Source organism: Arctopsyche grandis, chromosome 4, assembly GCF_051622035.1.
Source record: "Arctopsyche grandis isolate Sample6627 chromosome 4, ASM5162203v2, whole genome shotgun sequence".
Taxonomy (NCBI): domain Eukaryota; kingdom Metazoa; phylum Arthropoda; class Insecta; order Trichoptera; family Hydropsychidae; genus Arctopsyche; species Arctopsyche grandis.
Window position 1 is genome coordinate 25,612,899 of NC_135358.1, and position 15,997 is coordinate 25,628,895.

The 15,997-nt window shown below is 32.0% G+C and overlaps 2 protein-coding genes across 2 annotated transcripts in view; one reads left to right on the forward strand and one right to left on the reverse strand.

Annotated features, from left to right (window-relative positions):
- Positions 1–15,997, forward strand: part of sif (guanine nucleotide exchange factor still life) — a 262,789-nt gene that overhangs the window by 244,721 nt on the left and 2,071 nt on the right. Inside the window, exons 28-41 of the mRNA XM_077428526.1 lie at positions 8,034–8,148; positions 9,058–9,209; positions 10,624–10,721; positions 10,853–11,032; positions 11,145–11,339; positions 11,431–11,539; positions 11,667–11,846; positions 11,928–12,065; positions 12,144–12,301; positions 12,375–12,562; positions 12,644–12,836; positions 12,919–13,135; positions 13,323–13,491; positions 13,976–14,079. Coding sequence (XP_077284652.1) covers positions 8,034–8,148; positions 9,058–9,209; positions 10,624–10,721; positions 10,853–11,032; positions 11,145–11,339; positions 11,431–11,539; positions 11,667–11,846; positions 11,928–12,065; positions 12,144–12,301; positions 12,375–12,562; positions 12,644–12,836; positions 12,919–13,135; positions 13,323–13,491; positions 13,976–14,079 — 2,196 coding nt within the window. The remainder of the gene's footprint in view (positions 1–8,033; positions 8,149–9,057; positions 9,210–10,623; positions 10,722–10,852; positions 11,033–11,144; positions 11,340–11,430; positions 11,540–11,666; positions 11,847–11,927; positions 12,066–12,143; positions 12,302–12,374; positions 12,563–12,643; positions 12,837–12,918; positions 13,136–13,322; positions 13,492–13,975; positions 14,080–15,997) is intronic.
- Positions 112–7,824, reverse strand: LOC143910542 (uncharacterized). Its single transcript, XM_077429053.1, has 8 exons — positions 7,571–7,824; positions 4,050–4,998; positions 3,813–3,967; positions 3,374–3,715; positions 3,083–3,285; positions 2,886–2,998; positions 2,495–2,819; positions 112–2,414 (listed from the first exon to the last, which is right to left on the reverse strand). Exons 2-8 carry the CDS (start codon positions 4,899–4,901, stop codon positions 1,093–1,095), a joined length of 3,312 nt encoding a protein of 1,103 aa, XP_077285179.1. The 5' UTR covers positions 4,902–4,998; positions 7,571–7,824; the 3' UTR covers positions 112–1,092.

The following is a 15,997-nucleotide window of genomic DNA, read 5'->3' on the forward strand; positions in this document are numbered from 1 at the left end:
TTTTTTTTAATTATATCTCAAAAAAAGTTTTTTTGCGTACATTTGTATTCAGTGCGTCGCTTCGTAGCGAAAATGCTGTGCGTGTGTGCGTTTTTCCTCTTTTCATTTTCTAAGAACGAAAACAGAAGGGGGAGATGGAAAATGTATGCAAAAACAGTCGCGTAAAAGATTTGTAAAGATAATGTCTTAATTTTATTGACATCAAAGAAGAAGCGAAGGCACACAACAAATCCGACATTCGAGAGAGACAACAAAAGAGTGGAACGAAAAAATGAAAACAAATCGCTTCAAAATTGGCAGAAGGTTGAAAACAAACAATCCTCCCTTTCCGAGCGAGATGATGCAACTTTTTTATTTATTTTTGAAAACAATGGATGCAGTAATTTTGCATTACATCTTTTGGACTTTCAAATACGTTTTTTTTTATTTTACATATTTCAAGATTCATTACATAGTACACAGTACGTACATTATGACTATAATCCTTCCAATTTTACAAAATAGTTTTTCTTACACAGTTTTAAGTCTTATTTATATTGTTTTACACTAGTATTGTACAAATGCATATTTTATGGACGCAATATACATATAATATATCACATTTGAATATAGTATGTATTAATACGAACATTTCAATGCGTAACATTGATAACCATTTCCGGTATTCTTGCGTTATTGTACGTAAATCAGTACGTGAGTCAAGTCAGCTGATAATAAAAACCAGCCAGAAATATTTCAATTTGAATAATTTTTAAAACGAATGTATTGTATATAATATGTATGTAAATATGTATATAATCCTAATTTCTCTCATCGCTCTAGCTTATTTTGCAATTAGGCTACACCGAGCCTAATGACATTTTGGAATTAGTGAAAATACTCTTAAAAATTTTACAATGTAACAGGCTGAACTAAAAATACAAGCTGTGTTAAAAAATAACACAAGCATGTGCATTATTAATTTATCATAAAATTAATTAATTTTTTTTTCAAATGATATGAAAACTACTCAAATGAAGCTTATAGGACTCGACTTCTTCGAAAGACATTCAAATGAAAAAATAAAATTACTTATTTTTGATTGAAAAATATTTATGATCTAGAACAACTATTAAAAGTTACAGTTTCGCTCTCTCCCGTGTATCCAATACTATTTTTAGTAATAAATGGTAAATTTTTACTATTAAAGATTTTTGAATTTATTTTTTGCTTCCACATTTTTCGGGTTTTTTCATTGACGAAGACAAAAAATATGCATAGTACTGTTCCGTGCATTGTCGCCGTGAAACAGAACAAATAATTAAAAAGTATATATTTGGAAAATAGTCCAAATATCCACGTCAATCCAAACATGAAAAACAACAGGAAGCTTACGGTTACACTTCTATGCATAGCGTCTTCACGCTGCGTCATTGCAGTTTTTATAAAAACATTATACACTATAAGACAGAACAACGCCGTGTTGATAACCATAATCACCAAAATCGGCATGAAGACTGCAAACCAGAAACCTTGACCGCTCGGATAACAAAACGTAGCACCATTATCATTCGAAACGTGTAGAGAATAGCTCTCATTATTGACTATTAAAAGTAGTAAAACAGGCATCAATGGAACGAACCAACCACAAATACAAACTTTGAGAAGTCTGTGTGAGGACCTGGTATCAAAAACTTCCACCAACTTTTTATACGCCAACATTGCTATGATAAGCATCCAACTGAAATTTGCTAGTAAACAATAATGAAGCAAAGCGCCTAGTGTTGTACAGCTCATGCTTCTGGAACGAATTTCCAGAATATCGTTGCTCATAAATGTGATCATTAGGAGTCCTATAGTTGCCGAAAGGTTCAAATACACCTTGTTAGTTAGCTCTTGTCTCCACTTCTCGAATAATATTGCAGTCAATGCTAAAATAACTAAGCCAATCAACGATGCTGTGCACCCGCAATATGTGATAATCCTGAGTGCCAACCGGTGACTTTTGGCTATTGTGCCTCCGTATGGATTGATCAAAGCAAAATATGTCAAGTGGTAACATCGACATGTATTAAAATGTTGCAAATTCGTCTCAATTATCTCACATCCGTCGGTCGACCAACTTCCTTCGTCTCCCAAATCGAAATCCCAATAGGCGCATACTCTCTCTTGATTTGGGGTTGAATTGTTTTTGAAAGGTCTCAAATGAATGTCGACATATTGACCGTTAACGAAAGGCGTGGGTATATTTGTAGATATTCCGATAATTTTACTCTGAATTCTGTGGTTGATTTGATAATTGGTAGTCTGGAATAATCTCTCATTTTGCATAACAACCACTGCCAAATTGCTAATCAAATTCGTAGCATTAAAGCTGTGCATTTCGACGATTATTTCAGCCTCCTCTGCATTTTTTATTACATTATCCATTTCGTCTAAAAAGTATAAAATTTTAATAATTTTTAATTGAACAAATATATTTATATGTTTATGTTTTTGTGCTATTTCAACTCACCATCGTTCAAAAAATCGATTATATTATCACTCATATCGATTGTTTTTTCTTTTCGTAACATCAAACCGACAGTGGGTTCCAGCCTTCCAATTTTAGCAACCCCTACCACTAAGTTTGGTGCATTTGAATGTATTTCACCTTCAGGGACGTCGGCCAATTTAACTTTAGTCAAAATTGAGTCAAAATTTTGTAAAAACTTTTTCGGTACCGACACAATTTCATTCAAATCGCTTACAACCTCTTGGACGTCTTCCTTTGTAACAATATCCTTGAGAATAGTATCAACTTTCCTGATGATGTTTGAAATTTCGGGAACTGCATCAAACTAAGAATACACAGGTTCAAGTTTGAAAAAGTATACATTACATATTTAAGCGAAATGGGTTCTTACTTGATAAAAACAAATACTCGATTCATTATAGCATTCAAATTTTCTGCAAATAAATCCTCCTGTAGACGTGCAAATCCAGGAATGATTTCCTCTTCGTGTAATACTGCTTCCATCTAATGAAATGAATTTCAAATTTAAGTTTAATTGTGATCATGAGTAAAAGGAATATTTTTAAAACTCAAAAAAAGGAAATATACCTATTGTTGTTATGCTTTTGAATTTTTGTTGACAAAGTAAACTTTCCATTTTTAAAACATCGCCAAATTTTAAATTTGATTTGCGAATTTTGTTCATGTCACTTTCAGATATACTGACTCGATAAACCACTGTTGAATCAGTATAGATTCGTTTAAGTATGACCGAGTTTGAATTCGATTCCATTCCATAGGATTTGACGAATCTTCAAAAATGCCAAAAACTAAGAAAAAGTCTTATTCATCATAAATATACATATAATATATGTTGAAGTACTATGAAATGTAATTTACCTAGAATTTTGAAATTGCTTTAGATAATGCTGCTTAACGTATGATATATCATCTCCACTAGATGGCTTCGTAAATTTAAATTGAATATCGTAGGCGTGTAACCAATTATATTCGTTTTTAACCAACATGAATTTATTACTTTCAATATATTGAAATTTATCCATATTGATAGTAACACACCAATAATGACCATCTCCTTCTATTTTCATTTCAAACATTGATGAATTGGGAGTTGTCTTTACGCTTACCGTGGTGGGAAAAAATTCCACGGAATCAGTAAAACATCTAATATCATTTAGAGTTACAGGGGCATCACTTTTAATAGAAACACCGAGTTTATTCCTGAGACAAAATTAAGTATAACGTGTCTTTACTAATAATAGATTCGATTAAGTTTTTAATATATTTTATTTGATCATATTACAATATCGATACTTACGACATAATTTGGATTTTTAATTCCACATCTGGTTTTTCAACTGGATGTTCACACACCAGCCCATCGAAAATAAATTCTTTTTCTCTGACTGTGAACATTCCTGATTGAGTAATTGCATAATACATCTTGTCGCCACTCAAATCATATCTTGGAAACTACAAAAATATTATAGATATGCATATGATATTAAACCAGTTATTAATAAATTAAATTTGATATATTTTATAAATAGCTCACTATCAATTGGTTTCCATCAAAATCGACAAAGTTAAAATTTTTCTTCTTTTTAATTGTATTAATTAAAGGATATACATCATCATTTATCAAACAATCTATCATGTATGGATATGCAGAAAAATAATCAATCAAGTATCCTGATTTTTGTTTACAAAATTCGTTAGCTTCATCTCGCGTGCCGTTTCCGAACAGATTTTTTTCATTTCGATACTTATCAGTCAGACAAGTTGGTATTGGACTATCGTAATACACGAAGTCCTCTTTGCAAATCCACTGATTTAAAGTGCTGTATTTACGGCGTGGCTTTGATACACACAATCTGGGCAGCTTATCTTGGCAATTTCTGGGAATGAACTTTTGGGAGTCAAGGTCAATTGCGAGACAATTAAATTCATCGTAATTTTCAGATGTATTGAATAAAATATTCCTTTCATCCAAAAACAGTGGTTTACCCATATCCTGGTCACCATGATTCCAGTTAACAAAAATTCCTTGGCTGTAAGCTCGTTGAAAATCTGTCCAGAATAAACCACTTTTACCTAAATCGGCAGCTACTTTAGCAAAATGTAATGGCACTTGATTTCCGTTACAATCAACGTATTTATCTTCATATTTTCTGTATATTGGAATACTATTTTTTATGCAAACAATAGTACCATTATTTATCTCTTTCTTCTGATGAAAGGTAGGACAGAATTGACTCGAATCATAATTTATTTTGCAATGATAATATGTATCTATCGAAACTTTCGCCGCTACATAGTTATTTCGCATATCTTTAGTTTTAATTGTATCAATAAAATACAAGTATACGATTAAAATTGAAAATCTTATCCTATAAATTAATTTCATGATTCGCCTTTTATTGAAGGTTAAATTTTTCGAAAAGTGAATTTAACTATCTCGCATTCAATAAAAACACTTTTTTTCATTCAATATTGTAGAACATCTGCAAAAAAAATTTTTCGCGTAAAATAGTGTGATTACAAAAACAGGAAAAAAGCATTAAATAATTAATGCTTTTAGGATAATTTTAATCAATAAAGAATGTTATCGTACCATTATAATAACCACAGTGTTTAAAAGATATCTATAACCACAAAGACACATGGTGTTATTGTACATAACAGAAAATGTTTTCTTCGAAGAGAACAAGCTGAATTTGGAATTAATTATGACGATTATTATTATAATTGTCTACCAACCAAAGGTTCAAATTCGCTTTATGAAATTTCGTTAATGTTGAAAACATCTTACTAATGATATTTTATTATTTAATAATATTGATAAGTGGTGGAAGTCTAATAATAAAATGATTTGATATTCAGACTCCAGCCTATAGAAACGTGCTACATACATTGTATAAGTATTAAAAACAAAGTGTTATAATATAACTGTCAAGTAGTCGAGTAATAACTGTTTTTATAAAACATTCTCTCAAAAAATATTTCTTATAAACATTCTCTCAACATTTCTCAACCCAAATTATCAGAAAATTTTAAGTCAGCAGCGACCCAAGTATTATAGGTATGTTGTCAACAAGTATTAAACAGATTAGATTTATTTTCTTGTTATACATATATGTACATACATACATTCAATTTTGATTAAATGATTGAAGGCGTTCTTCAACAAGTCTAAATCATAATTTGATTCGTGACAATGCTATACATCAGTATAAATTCTGCATATTTGTATTTATTATATTTATTTGAAATAGGAACAGAAATAAAAAAAAACAGAATCAAATAGCGTTACAACGTAAATAACATTGTCACAAGATTAGTTTATAAAGATTAATAACAACTATGAAAAAAATTCGTGTGTGACCAACCCATTACTTTATCTATGTATGTATTTGAGGAATATAAGAAAGTCACAAAACAAAATTCTGTATTAAACCGTACAGACACATTCACACATACCGGCAGCATTATGAAATACTAATAGCTAAGACAGCATTTTCGATACAAATTGAGCGCAAATGTATGGAAACTTGCACAAGACAAAAGTTTTAAAAAAGATTTTATTCATTTAATTTTTTTACTGACAATCACTATCAAATACACAATAAATATCAAAAATATTAAAATAATTTAAAAGGTCAAAATAAAATAATGGAATATTGTTTTAAAGAAAATACTACTTCCGGTTTACGAATTCTGGCCAAAATCTTATCAGCTCTAAGTTAGTACATAAAAAATACAAATATAAATTTTCAGCATGATACGTCCAGGGGTGTGGGCAGAATAGGGGGCACAACATTTTTGACCTTTCTAAGAGGAAAAAATCCCACTTCAGGTTTATTAAATTTAGTGATTTTATACATAACTTGGTATTACGTTTAAACTTCTTGATATGAAATTTCAGTTCACTAAACCAAAAGGTTTCTGAGAAAAACATGAAAAACCTCGGTTCTCTAGAGAAAAAGTACTACTTCCGGTTCAGATAAAAATATTAGGTTATAAAATTTATAATTTCTTTTACATGTAAAAAAATTTCAGTTCCATTCAGTTAGCGGTTTGGGAGATAATTGAATTCAAAAACTTAAAAAGGGGATACCTATAAAGGGAGGTACCATTTCTGGTCAACTTAAAAATTTGAAAAAAATTTATGGCATGTCCATTTCCGTATTTCAGTAACCTACACTAAGTTTCAGTTCGATGGGACAAACGGTGTCCAAAAAATCCCCAAAATACACAGACACACAGACACACAGCAACACATACATTTTTTCTAGATCATGAAAACGTGATCAGTGATCGATTCCGAGTTCGAATCAGTCAAAATCTCGAGTTCGAATTCTCACATGATCACAAAACTTCATCTATTGTTACTACGTATGTACATAGATAAAGTAAAAATAATATAATATAAATAAATATAAATATTTTTTTTTATTTGAAATAAAAATTAGTCATCTCCATAAATCAATGTAAATTTGATTTTTATTAAACAATTTTCCCATAGCCGTTGATGACAAATATGGTGATAGTGGCTTCCTGTCATTAACAATATGTATATCTTGGAAATTCCACAAATTGACACTTAATATTATAGTACGTAGTGAAATTAAAATTTTAATATTTTATAATACTATTGCATATTAATCATATATGTACATACATCAGCTGTTCACAAACCGTGGTACGCGTACCACATGGTGGTACGTGGTTGATGGTGGGTGGTACGCGAAAAAGAATCGGTAATGGCGGACATGTAAGAATTAATGATTTAAAATCATAAAAATATAAATATTTTTTATATAATTAATAAACATTATCTTAATTAATCATCGTCGACGTCAATATGCACATTCGATGGTCGAAAATCTGGCATTCGATACCGTTTTCCTCTGATCCAGCATGGATTTTGGAGTGCATTTTTAAATTTACCGCGTTAGCGCTAAATTAAATATGTAAGATCAATCCACTCGAAATGAAAGTCATCTCATTTGCAATAGATAAATCTATATCTAAATAATTGTGCAATGTATTTAAAACTGCAAAATGATTACTCACTGAGGATTCTTCAAGCCTTTTAACCCTGCACTTACTGGCCAGGGGTTGACGGTCGCCGAGGGAGAGGACAGATCGCCATGAATGATTATTTTTTTATTCATTCGAAAGCTCCGAGGGCCACTTGGGCGTCAATGAGACATCCTTTCCCACCCTCTTTCAGGGGTCGTAAAGCCCCTATAATGACGGGATCCCTTTCACGCGGGACTAACGAGCGTAACGACCGGCCGTTATCGTCGTTATGACCCCTTCGTAACGACTGCGCGTTTATTTATTAATTAAGCGGCGAAAAATATGGATCGCGAACCATTGTGTCGGTCCCCCCGTAGAATAGTCTCAGAATTTGAAAACAAACGCCTATCTACATAGTTTTCCGATATTGTTGGATCTATCATTTTTAGCATAGATATAGTGACTTTGATCATAAAAGTAACATCGTGTTTCATGATTTATTATCGTGTTTCAGGCATCATCAAAGGAGACGAAATCATGGTCATCAACGGTGCTATAGTGTCCGATCTTGATATGATGTATTTGGAGAGCGTACTGCAAGAAGAGCAATCACTCTGCATGATGATGAGGTAATTTTTATTTTATAAAAATTTTAAAATCAATTTTGACAAGTACGTACATACTACATATATGTACAATAGAATCATCCCCATTTTAATTTTTTTTCTGAACTTAGTAACGGTAAATAAACAACTTAAAAGTATTTAGTATCTTAGAATATTAATTAATCAAAGTAATATTATTTTCCAATGAAAATAATGAGTTTCGTAAATTGTTTATAACTTTTAATGTGGTAAAAAAACTATTCAAAATAGTTGCGCCTAATGCTAGTCATTCGTTAGTTCAAATTAAAAACATAAACTAACCAAATAAATATACAATACTATACATATATGTATGTATTATTCCATCGAATGGTCATCTTTTCTAGAAAACTTTTGAATGCGTATTTGATGATACTAAGTTACTAAAAATAAACATATCTTATAATATTATACATAAATTAATAATTACATATTATATAAATATGTATGTATGTATATGTACATATGTAGGTGCAATATGAAAGTAAAGTCAAGTAAATTATTTGAAATCATTTCATCTTTACCTTCCATTCTATCTTTCGTTCTCTTTTTTTCTTTAAATTTTGGTTAATGAGCTCCTTCCGGGTCGGATTACAAAGCGGACGAAAGGAGTTTTTAAACTACACAGGAATTTTCACGTGAAAGTTTTCCGCGAAAGTTTGCCCACGGGGGAAAAATCCAAGCGAACGAGCGTTTTACGTCACAAAGCCCTTCCGAAGGAATATACCGTCTTTTCGCAATTTCCGAGATTCCTATTTCGCATTTCTGAAAACGGAATGGGCAACTTCCGTAGCTACACACCTACATATGTATATTATATATACCAAGCCCACTGTGAAAGTCATCTTTACGACTCTAAATACGCCGTTTTACTAACGAGACTTTTGTCCACAGGTCATCTAGAACTGAACCACCAGAGTTGGCCGGGCTACTCAGAGCCACTGACGACATCATTGAAAGATTAGTTTGCCCTCCACCACCAGGAGACCCAGCGCTTATCTCCGAGGATATGATCTCAGGCCTCATTGTACCAGCACCAGGATGGAGTAAGTTTCTTTACTTATTCACTAAATATGAATTTTTAATATCTTTTATGCGTAATTCCTCACTACTATACTACATACATAGTTATACACATAGTTATACACATAGTTATACTATACATCGGTATGCTATCGATTTTCCCCAAAATATTTACAATATTTTATTATCGATTTTCGTCACATTAATTTGTGTTTTGTATTGGTTTGAGTCCTACATTGAAATAACAGTGAATTTTTTAAATAACATGTCTCATAGTTTTCAATCAAACTAGCTGAGCCCATTTCCAAACTTCACTATTCCACTCTGAAGGTATCCATTACACTCCCGATCATAAATTTGTTGGAAAGAAAGCATAAGTACAAAGTAAAACGAAGACGCTGAAAAGACAAAAGCAGGCGTTGATTAAAGATGAAGAGATACGCACGCAAAAAAGCGTAGTCCTAGAACAAATGATAAAGTTTAAGAGTCGCGATAGGCATCTTAAATTGCAGCACTCGTATTATTATCCAGGCCTCCGGATGTATGACATGATTCTTCTTGAAAAGAATTCAGTATAATTTTTTCATGGAAGCACTCGTCACATACTTCTTTATTCATGCGGTCGGATTTAGTGTACATAGGTGGTGATGGTAGAATTCCTCGTTGGAAGATCATTTATTACATGCTCTGGGAAACAACATGTTCCAGCGTCACCGGTTCTTTAGATTATTAAGTGAACACTCCATCATGTGTGTATGTGCCACCACCCCTTTATCTCCCTCTCTTATGTGACATGTGTGTCTCTTCCAGGACAAAACGTAGCGGATAATAATATCCATTTACAGTACATTTATTTAGTACAGTTTCGGTGTACCTTCAGTTCGGTTGTATAAACCCACTTGAGCAGTCTTCTCTGACATTCAATTACACATTTTATATATAATTATATATTATTTTATCTGTGACATTTTAGACACGTAAATGTCGGTTTGAGTACAATTATTTGTATTTTTATGAGATTATATGATTATATTTTTTTAATTTAAGAATATAGAACAAACATCTACAATTTATAGTACATATATCTATAAAAACCTTATTACACAATCATAAATTTTAAGTCTATAATATTAGTATTTTTAATTCGTTTAAATATGTTTTATTTGCTGAATCAATATTTTAATGGTAACATTTTACAAAATTTCGAATTATACCGAACGCAACATAATTTACTAATTGCAGTAGTGCAAATTCAGTCATATAATATTTATAATACAATACCCACGTTCAACAACAATAATGTTCCGTAAATTTCATTCAAGACGTTCTATTACTTTTAAAAAAAGTAACTTAATTAATTTATAATAAAAAATATTTTGAATTAAAATCTACTGAAACAATCTTTATTTCTATTACAATGATGATTTTTTTTCTTAGAAGGAGACATTGGCTCAATCCCAGGATCAGACTCCGGTACATTGGCAGGAAAAGTTACCTCTAGAACCAACTCATTTGAAATAGAAAATTTGCTCAAGGTAAGATCTTCAATTCCAATACAAATGTTAAAATTTAATTGAACTTAATAATATGTATGTATATTTAAAAAATATGTTTTAGCATATCTTTTTATACTTATATTCGTATTAATCATATATTTTATATACAGAGTGCAGAACAAGTTACTGGTTTCTGTCGCTCACCTCAGGATACAAGAAAGTCTTCGCCGACTGGTAGTGTAGCAAGCGCTAGCACCGCTCTTCTCACACCTAGCAGACATTTAACTGATGCAGAGAAACTCAGAAAAGTCATCCTTGAATTAGTCGACACTGAAAGAACTTATGTCAAGGTATATAACGCAAATATTACTATGTGTAATTGAATATATTGCTATTAAGCATTTACCAGTACCGGAGACAGTTGGAGATAGAATTTTATATATGAAAATTATAATATTGCAGCACCTAAACAGCCTTCTAGAAAATTATTTGGAGCCACTCAAGAGAGAAACCTTTTTGTCGAATGCAGAAATCAATGCGTTGTTTGGTAATATTCAAGAAATTGTTACCTTCCAAAGACAATTCCTGCAAAATTTGGATGAAGCGATAGAAATGGAACCGAATTTCCATGAGTTCGAACACTCTAGTGAATATAAGGTATGTTTATTTCAAACTGCTTGTAATATATTTATATTTTATATTTAATAATTACATTCAATACGTAATATAATAACATGGTTGCTTTCAGAACGTACTGTTTTCCGTTGGAAGCGCTTTCCTTTATTATGTAAACCACTTCAAATTGTACAGTTCATTCTGCGCAAGCCACAGTAAAGCTCAAAAAGTCCTTCATCCTAGTAAGTAAAACAACAGAATACATTTATATAATATGTAAAATATAATACTTATTTGAGATGAATTTTAATGCCATCGATTATATTAAATCGAACGGTTAAATTAGTACATTTATTTGTTTGCCCTCAGATGAAGGCAACCAAGCTCTCCAAGAATTCCTGGCTGCAAGAAATCCCAGACAACAGCACTCCAGCACACTAGAATCATATTTAATTAAACCAATTCAACGTATACTCAAATATCCACTATTACTCCAACAGTTACGAAATTTGACAGATTCCAATTCAGATGAACACGCTCATCTCATTGGTGACTTACAAAATATATCAAAATGCGATCAAATTAATATATGTATATATATCATTCTAAAATAATCTTTCACATTTTCAGAGGCACTCAAAGGTATGGAAAAGGTAGCTGAACATATCAATGAAATGCAAAGAATTCACGAGGAATACGGAGCAATATTTGATCATTTGTTTAGACAGCATCAAAAATCTTGCAAACAGCCTATAGATTTAAGTCCAGGTTTGTATCAAATAGTATTAAAATTAAATCATATAAATGTAAAATTTTCTTTGGTGATTATTTGTATATTTTTTTCAGGTGATTTGTTATACTACGGAGGTGTAGAATGGTTAAATATATCTGACTTCTTAGGCAAAATCAAGAAAGGTTTGGAACTACATGCTATGTGCTTCGTATTTAAATCTGCAGTTGTGTTCTTATGCAAAGAAAGATTGAGGCAGAAGAAAAAATTAATGGTTTGTGTATTTTTCAAATGTTATTTAGGTTTCCTGTCAATAAATACACGATCCAAAATTTTATTTACCTTAGGGTGTGTCGTCGAAGAGTAATTCGAATGAGGTAGAAATAATACGATATCAAGTACTCATACCAGTGACCGAAGTACAAGTCAGGGCATCGTCTGCTAAAGATATGGACAGTCATTTCTTGTGGGAATTGATACATCTTCGTTCGCAACTGCAGAGAAGATCTGAAAAAGTCTACGTCTTATCAAATAGGTAATAACGATCTTCGCCTTCTTGGCTATATAAAATTCAGTATCAAAAAATGGTGGAAATAATTAATGTCTTAAATTTTAGTACTGCCGATTTCCGCAATGCATTTTTGAAGACCATACGACAAATAATTCGGGAAAGTGTTAGAAACATGTCAATTCCATCAACCAAAGGTCTCGGATCACAATCATCAACTGGTTCTAGTCAAACGCACTCTTCATCTCACAAAGATACTCACCATGCTAGTCACACACTCGATAGACCGAAACAACCACAGGTATGCTAATGTTAATTCTTATAATATCTTTAAGAACAAGTAAATTCGATAAAAATATGATTGATTATACTTTTAAAACAAGGTACAAGTAATGCAAGGCTCTCACACTTTGGGTAAAACTAAAAAGACTGGCAAGCAGCCCGGACAGCGTCACTCAGCTGGTAATATCGAATGCGAAAGCCTCTCCCGTGGAAATTCCCAAGATGGTGAAGGTCCTGATCCGATGATTTCACATCTGCAAGTTCAAATGCCTCAAGATTCGTTTAGAAGCCGTAGTAAAACCATCGGAGATAACGTCGGTATGAATATTATTAATATCGAATGAGCATGATTCATTTTTCAATTTAATTTATTTTTTTACACATTTAATGCATGCTGTTGTATCAATTTTAACATAATATAACAATTCCTTACTAATATTTTTAATCGTTTTTTTTTCTTTTTCCTTTTGAATAACACTAAAATAATTATTGATAATAAAAATAGGGGTAGATAGTTCTACGAATACTGCAGAATCGTCTTCAAAAAGATCAGCAAATGAATCTGAAAGATCTGATCCGGGCACAAAGTCAGAAGGTGAAGATGATTCTCAAACTGGTCCAGTAACAACACATAAAAAAGGATTAGGCCGAACGCCGAATCATCTGACGCTAAGGTATAACAGCGGTCGAAAGATACTTTATGATTTAAGTTATTCATGCTAGATATGCATATGTATACAGCATCGGTAGTTTTTGTACAAAAGATGTGTGTAAATGATAAAAAATGTGATGCGTTTGCTATAATAAAGTAAATTATATAGGTGTGAATACAGAAGGTTGTCGAAGATTTCAAATATTGTCAATGACTGTTATGTGATTTTAACCTAAACAAATTTTAATTAAATGACTAACTAATTGAAATGGGAGTCCAAAAATGAGTCAACTATGTAATTTGATTTTTTTTTACTTTTAAAATATTAAAATTTATATATTGAACTGATAACTAATGAGCTGATTCATTTTTGTCCTCTTTTTACTAAATAAATCTCTTTGAAGTACTAATGCTTCAATCTTTGATTTATTAACATTATATAATTGAAGAATAAATTTAAAAAATATATTTATTAGTGAATTTTGAATGTATGAATACATTTTCAGTACGACTTCTACGTTGAGCGCCGGAAGCACGGGTAGTCAAGCTCGCCTTATTCAATCTTCTCATCAACCAGCTAGTTATCACCCAGTACTTGTCAAAGACATAGGTAAGCAGCATTCATCTCCCTCACTTAGAACGACTGAACGTAAAGAGGTCACCGTTACAATATCCCCGGAGCATAAAGTTAAAGTCGTCAAATCATACAGTGGTGGAAACATCAACCGAGAAAGATCGCCAGATAAAGGTTTAAACGGTACATACTTTGAAAACAAAGATTGTGTGACCAAAGTAATAATACACAAGTCACCTAGAAAGAGTAGTTTGAAAACAAGTAAAGGTAGCATCGAACGAGATTTATCTCCAAGAGGAAGCGTCGATAAGGGTAAGACACTTAAAAACAATAATGGCAGGGCTAGATCTCCAAGAGGAAGCATCGATAAAGATCGATCTCCAAGAGGAAGCATAGATAAAGATCGATCTCCAAGAGGAAGCATCGATAGAGATCGATCTCCGAAAAATATCGAGAAAAACCGATCTTTAAAAAATATAGAGAGAGACCGATCTCCAAAAAATATCGAGAGAGATCGATCTCCAAAAAATATCGACAAAGATCGATCTGCGAAAAATATCGACAAAGATCGATCTGCGAAAAATATCGACAAAGATCGATCTGCGAAAAATATCGAGAGAGATCGATCTCCAAAAAATATCGACAGAGACAAATCGCCGAAGAGTTGTCTTAGCCGTGACCGATCACCAATGCAAAGCGTAGAGAGGGATCGTTCACCACGTGGTACTGACCGTTGCAAGTCGCCTAAAAACTTAGAAAGAGGAAAGTCTCCTAGATGTAGTTTTGAAAGGTCACCTCAGGTCAGCATCGATAGATCTAGATCTCCAAATGAGAGGTCAAAATCTCCAAACGTTGACCGATCCAAATCTCCATCGAAACCCATACTTCGAAAAGGAATCATGAGAGTTAAATCGCCACAAGTTAGCACCGAGAGATCCCCAAACAAGTCTCCGAACTTGGCAAGGAAGTACAGCAAGTCTTCGCAAGATAGACTCGCAAAGCTTGGCACCAACTCGCTTGACAGAGCATCCCAGTACTCTCCGATGGCAGGCTATGAAGACAAAGCCTATAAGCTAGGCATTGTTGTGTCTAAATCAACAGAATCCATAGCTAAAGTCATTGAGAGACCTACATGTGTACAATGTTATCTTACTAACAAAAAGCAAAATTTAAACTCCTAGCATAAGGCTTGTGCGAACAGAGGTCGATCGCACAAAATCAAAAATAAAAAACAGACCTTTGGTAGCAAGCAGTTCTCATCGTCTGATAGAAGTAGCATAGAAACATTGGATAATGATTTCTATCATATGGAAGACGAGCAGTACGAATATATGAGAGGAATTGTATATGACAAATCAGATACAGAAGAAATACATGTGTAAACTTAACATTAACATTAATCAGAAAAATAAATAAATAAAAGCTCAATTTACAAGTTATAAATTACCTGATTAATTTAAAAGAAGCGAATGAAAAAAAATTGTATCATTGTGATGTCTTCCATTGTTTATCAACAGTGAAATGCAAAAACAAAATATAATGATTTCACATACAAAATCACAATAAATTTCGAAGCACAATTTTCAATCATAAAAATTACTTCTGTTTTTAAACTCTAACTTTTGTATTCTTTTTCAACTATAATTTATCCGAAATAATGTTCAAATATTAAAAAATTCAATCCTATTTACATACTGAATACCAACATTTACTGAATATTTAAAATCTATTAAATAATCTCACCAATTGGTGATTAAATTCTACTTCAACATATTGATATTAAAAATAAAAATCATTAGCGAAATATGCCTAATCAATTAAAAATTAATAAGCACTGAAACATCGTTAGTTGAACTGTTTCTTATGTATAAGAATTTATTAGTGTAATTGTTACTACCTATATTATCGTACGTAAAACTATTTCATGTAAATTATCTATGTGTATTATTATAAT

Bases quoted from the DNA above. Each gene is read 5' to 3' on its own strand.
- LOC143910542 (XM_077429053.1), bottom strand. From the start codon at position 4,901: ATGAAATTAATTTATAGGATAAGATTTTCAATTTTAATCGTATACTTG. The intron at 3,286-3,373 runs GTAAATTACATT...GCATTTTTGAAG, and splicing joins AAGCAATTTCAAAATTCTAG to ATTCGTCAAATCCTATGGAA. The intron at 2,820-2,885 runs GTAAGAACCCAT...GTGTATTCTTAG, and splicing joins CGAGTATTTGTTTTTATCAA to TTTGATGCAGTTCCCGAAAT.